The sequence below is a fragment of the Oncorhynchus keta genome, chromosome 12 (assembly GCF_023373465.1).
Source record: "Oncorhynchus keta strain PuntledgeMale-10-30-2019 chromosome 12, Oket_V2, whole genome shotgun sequence".
Lineage (NCBI taxonomy): Eukaryota > Metazoa > Chordata > Actinopteri > Salmoniformes > Salmonidae > Oncorhynchus > Oncorhynchus keta.
In genome coordinates this window covers 42,861,089-42,866,859 of record NC_068432.1, presented here as the reverse complement: position 1 = coordinate 42,866,859, position 5,771 = coordinate 42,861,089, and the positions used below count along the sequence as shown (strand labels likewise).

Below are 5,771 nucleotides of genomic sequence, written 5' to 3'. Positions count from 1 at the left end.
TATGTGTCGAACGTCTTTGCTTTATCTTGGCCAGGTCGCAATTGTAAATGAGAACTTGTTCTCAACTTGCCTACCTGGTTAAATAAAGGTTAAATTAAAATTTTAAAAATAGATCTAGGAAGAAATTAATGTATGTGGGTGTAGAAAGAGAATGAAGAGGAGCATTAACCTATGTTTGAACCAAGAATTCAAAGTATGGCACAAACACCAAATTGAGACTCTGCATGCAGAATTCTGCACAAACATCCTCTGTGTGCAATGTAAAACACCAAGTAATGCATGCAGAGCAGAATTAGGCCGATACCCGCTAATTACCAAAATCCAGAAAAGAGCTGTTAAATTCTACAACCACCTAAAATGAAGCGATTCCCAAACCTTCCATAACAAAGCCATCACTTACAGAGAAATTCACCTGGAGAAGAGCCCCCTAAGCAGTCTGGTCCTGGGGATCTGTTCACAAACAGACCCCCCCAGGACAGCAACACAATTTGACCCAAAATTAAGGAAATATTTGACTATGTACAGAATCAGTGAGCATAGTCTTGCTATTGAGAAAGGCCGCCAAAGGCAGACCTGGCTCTCAAGAGAAGGCAGGCTATGTGTACACTGCCCACAAAATGAGGTGGAAACTGAGCTGCACTTCCTAACCTCCTGCCAAATGCATGACCATGTCAGATACACATATTTCCCTCATATTACGCAGATCCTCAAATAATTCAAAAACAAATCCATTGTTGATAAACTCCCATATCTATTGGGTGAAATAGCACAGTGTGCAATCACAGCAGCAAGATGTGTGACCTGTTGCCGCAAAACAAGGGCAACCAGTGAAGAACAAACACCATTGTAAATACAACCTATATTTATGTTTATTTATTTTCCCTTTTGTACTTGAACTATTTTCACATCATTGCAAAAGTGTATATAGAAATAATATGACATTTCAAATGTCTTTATTATTTTGGAACTTCTGTGAGTGTAATGTTTACTATTCATTTGGTATTGTTTATTTCACTTTTGTTTATTATCTATTTCACTTGCTTGGCAATGTAAACATATGTTTCCCAAGCCAATAAAGCCGCTTAAATTGAAATTGAGAGAGAATAGAGAAGAGCGAGCGAGCGCATCCTTATCGGACGTCATCACTTGTCGCCATATTGGTTCAGGAAGTTGAAAGTATCAAAGTAGGAATCTGTTGCAGGTTTGCTGCTGTATTTATTCGAATATTCACTTGATCTACACCACAGTTTACGACAGCCGTGTTCATTTATGCATCGGAAACCCTAAAACCATCTTGAGGTACAGAAATCATTTGTATTTATCGGTTGTTTGGACGTGCATCCAGATGACTTCCCTAACACAGCGAAGTTCGGGCCTGGTGCAGAGGAGGACCGAGGCCTCTCGTAATGCAGCTGCCGACAAGGAGAGGGGGTCCGAGGATGAGGACTACGAGCCACGCCAAGAGGAAGAGGACGAGAAGGGAGACTCCAAAGAAACTCGACTGACGTTGATGGAAGAAGTGTTGCTGTTGGGATTGAAAGATCGAGAGGTATGTTAGCTAGCTATTGTCGTTAGCCTGTTGTGCTAGCGAGCTGAGTTAGCTTGCTAAAGTTAGCTGGTTTGTTTACGTTCTAACCAGCTAACGTTAACTAGTTAGCTAACATAATGTGCTATTCCTACATTTAGGTAGTTAACTAACATTACTAGCTGTATTTTCATGTAATATTCAACATTACAACCTGAAGGTTATCAAATGTGTCACTTTGTGGCGTGTCACTTGTATGTCTGTTTTATTTATCCAGGAAGTGTCGCTAACCCTGTGAAGCAATACGGACTCATTACAATGTTTTCCAACAGGGATACACTTCCTTCTGGAATGACTGCATTTCTTCTGGTCTTCGAGGGTGTATGGTCATTGAACTGGCTTTGAGAGGAAGACTGCAGCTAGAGGCTTGTGGGATGAGGAGGAAAAGTCTGTTGGCCAGAAAGGTGAGCACTCACCTAACAAAATAGGTTCATAAATAATGCATCATGGCTGGCTACTGCTTCCTGCATTTATTTCTTACGATTTAGTTTGCTCGTCCTAGAAGCCTAGGCTACATTTCACTTTTGAGAGGAGCAATACTTATCCCAACTTGTAGCCTTTGTCACAACATTTCTACAATCAAAATTAACTATTTACATTTTGTAATTTTATTTTATAATGATCTGTTGCTCAAAAAACATGTCTGGGGGAAATAATAACAGCAAGCATGCACTGGCATAGCTCACTGCATGATGACAAATGTGTCTTCAGCAATGGAATAGCCTATGCAGACAGACAAAGAAGCCCACAAAACAACACCAAGTAGACAGAGAAAAACAACCATACGGTGGTATAAAGTTAAACTAAATTGATAGCTAGAACAACAATGACTAGCTCTATGGATTGTGATTCTCCAGTCCAAACAATTTGGACTGGTGAGTTGATTTCTAAGGTGAGTGAGTGTAAGGGGAGCCTTGTGTGTGTATCTGGGGAATTAAGGGGCGGGAGAGCAGCTTCACCAATGCAATTGAGTTGACGGATAAAGTAATAACCAATAGCAAAAACTTCCATGATATGGCCTCAAAAGTCAACTGAAAATATAACTAGATAGCTAGCCGCTTTTCTTCTAGCTATCAATCAATCTATGGATTTTGATTCACAATGTTTGGAGAGAGTTGTGAGTGAAAATGGGAGCCGTAGCGTTTGTTCAAGAGACGCATCTGTCTGGGAAAACGAGAGGCTTTTTCTAATCCAATCATGGCCAACACCTGTCCGTGTCTTTACTGACAGCAGAATCAGCCTGTTGAGGCAGTATTTGGCATGGCTTGAGTGATATGAGAAATTCTGGCTTTTGGCTTTCTCCGATTACAGAAAATTACATTGTTTCCGGCAAATTCCTCATGTCCGTATTGATACTTGTTTTGTCATAATACCCCTAGACAATAACAACACTGATCTGGAGTGGGAGGGGTCAGAGTCCAAAATACCAATTCGAACATGCCAATTGATGGAATGTCCGAGCTTTGATTGGCAGCTCTGAGTCGTTGCTGAAGCATGTCAAATCATACAATGTCTGAATGGGTATTTTAAGGATCAGCTAATCACATGATATGTTATAGCAGTCTGGTGCCCGACTGCATAGTCGATGACGTGGCACGCAACCATTGGTTGATACATGAGACATCTGAGCCGGGCAACGCAGCCTTGGCCTTCTGCGTGTTTATGCTGACGAGGTTGTCTGACGTGTGTTTTGCGTGTTGCAATGTTTGGAGGACTAGCAGTGTATGCCAACACTAGCGGTGTAAACCTATGTGTGTTTGTGACCTTTTTAAAACGGGTTTATTTTTGGCCAGGTGATCTGTAAGTCGGACGCTCCTACAGGAGACGTGTTGCTGGACGAGGCCCTGAAGCATATCAAAGAGACCCAGCCCCCCGAGACAGTTCAGAGCTGGATAGAGCTGCTGAGCGGTGAGCAGAAATTGATTACCCCCCGTCCTTTTCCTGTTCTCTTAAATCTGTTTATTTTACTGGCTTTCTTCATTCTCATGTAGATTTGATTCAATACATTTGACAGGTGCTCTCACTGTGCCCCCTCCTTTCCCTCTCCCATACCCAGTCCATTTTAAACAAAATATCTTTGTTTTATATATAATATAGGCCATTTACGATTTTGACTTGATGTTCAGGTGAGACGTGGAACCCATTGAAGCTGCACTACCAGCTGAGGAATGTCCGTGAGCGCCTGGCCAAAAATCTTGTGGAAAAGGGTGTTCTGACCACGGAGAAACAGAACTTCCTCCTCTTTGACATGACCACACACCCACTGACCAACGACACCATTAAACAGCGACTGGTCAAGAAAGTCCAGGAGTCCGTCTTGGACAAGTGGGTGAATGACCCGGGGCGCTTCGACAAGCGTGTGCTGGCCCTGATCTTCCTGGCCCACTCTTCAGATGTGCTGGAGAACGCCTTCGCCCCATTGCTGGACGAACAGTATGACCTGGCCATGAAGAGGGTACGTCTGCTGCTGGACCTGGAGCCAGAGGCAGAGAGCACCAAGGCCAGCGCCAACGAGCTGCTGTGGGCCGTGGTGGCCGCCTTCACCAAATGAAGACCTACCGGAAACAAACAGACGGAACTTTAAAAAACACTACAGGCCTGTGGGGCTCAGAACTCCCATGTTCTGATATGATGATGGAGATGGCAGAGATGATTAAGATCACAGAGGGCGGCTCTCCCTCTGTATTGAGACAGGGCAGTTACCCCTGACCTCTGAGTCACTGTCCTGTCCTCTACCTGGCCAGTTGGTTGACATCCAGTACCCTGTGGGTGTCTCCCAAATGGCACCCTATTCCCTATATGGCTCTGGTCAAAAGTAGTGCACTATATAGCGAATCGGGTGCCATTTGGCACGTGACCTTTCTGTTCACTGTGAGACCTTGTGTAACCTTGAGCACTTGTGTCAGTAGCTGGCACCCACACAGGTCTCTGTTCTTCCATTTAGAAGGGACTTTAATTAAAACTGCTAGGCCTTGCTTGACCACCATGGCCCAGACCTACCACCATGATCATCTGACCTGATATGATGACCTACCAGAGGACCTAATATGATGACCTATGACCTACCAGAGGACCTGATATGATCGTACAGAACATGATTTGTTCTTTGCGTTAGTTACTTTGAGGAGGGTGCATTCTACACAAGCTCTTCGACATGACCTATAGACATCGTGTCGTTTTATCTTGCTAATAAATGTTAACCATCTCCAAACCATTTTGCACATTCAACAAGGGATCTGGAAGGGTTTAATATTTGTATAAAAAAAACTAACAGAAAAAATATTGTAACGTTTTATTCCAAGCACCATTTATTTTGTTCAGGGCACCAAACAATACAAACTTTATTCCTGTTCAGTTTTCCTTCCTGTCCCTCTCCATGTACTAAAGTGTTGTAGCTTGTGAATGCCATCAGTTTCAGATTAGTCTCTGCAACTCTTATCATCCTATTGCAGATATCTAGACATTGCATGTCTCCTTAACAGGCAAACTGGTTTCGGGTGTTCATGTGTGCAAAGTCATATTTTGAAGAGGTACAGTCTCAAGAAAGAAATTCTCTCAAATTGGACAAATATCTTTGTCCTTTTAGTTAGTGTATTGAAAAATATGACTGGATAGGAGTGGAAGCTTCTCCTAAATCAGGCTAATTGTATTTTCTATGGCTTAAAGTGTCCCTATCTGGCAGTATAATCTTAACGCTTTTGATTTTATGCCATATGTATTTTATTTTCCATTGATACAGTTTTATTGCTTTAATATAATTCACATTTCATTCAGATTTAGTTGGTCGTCATCAATGGTTTGGGCTTTTTCTTTCCTCTTCTATGCCTGTCTGTTGGTTGTACTGTTCATGGACTCGGTGAGTAGGAGTTGCCCCCAACCATTGACACGGGGTCAGATACCATTTGATCCCCGTAATGGTTAATGTTAGGACAAGCGGTAGGGTTATCCGATCCTAGACCTGTGGTTAGGGGTAACTTCTACCTTGAGCATTTGACTCACCTGGAGGCTGTAAAGACCAAGTATGGTGTAGGGATCGGATGGGGATGATGATTATATGGTATGGAGAAACTGATTATGTAGAATTTGATAAATGAATGTACAGCGTAATAAATGAAAGGGTGTTCTCTATACTTCTGTAGGTTTTTTTTTACTACACAATAAAGGATATTTTAAGTGCCTGAATATA

At 42.4% G+C, this 5,771-nt stretch overlaps 1 protein-coding gene across 1 annotated transcript; it reads left to right on the top strand.

Moving 5' to 3' along the window:
• The first annotated feature begins 1,120 nt into the window (after window positions 1-1,120).
• Window positions 1,121-5,771, top strand: LOC118391527 (Golgi phosphoprotein 3). Its single transcript, XM_035783017.2, has 4 exons — window positions 1,121-1,549; window positions 1,858-1,989; window positions 3,379-3,493; window positions 3,712-5,771. The coding sequence occupies exons 1-4, from the start codon at window positions 1,346-1,348 to the stop codon at window positions 4,134-4,136; spliced, it is 876 nt and encodes a 291-aa protein (XP_035638910.1). The 5' UTR covers window positions 1,121-1,345; the 3' UTR covers window positions 4,137-5,771.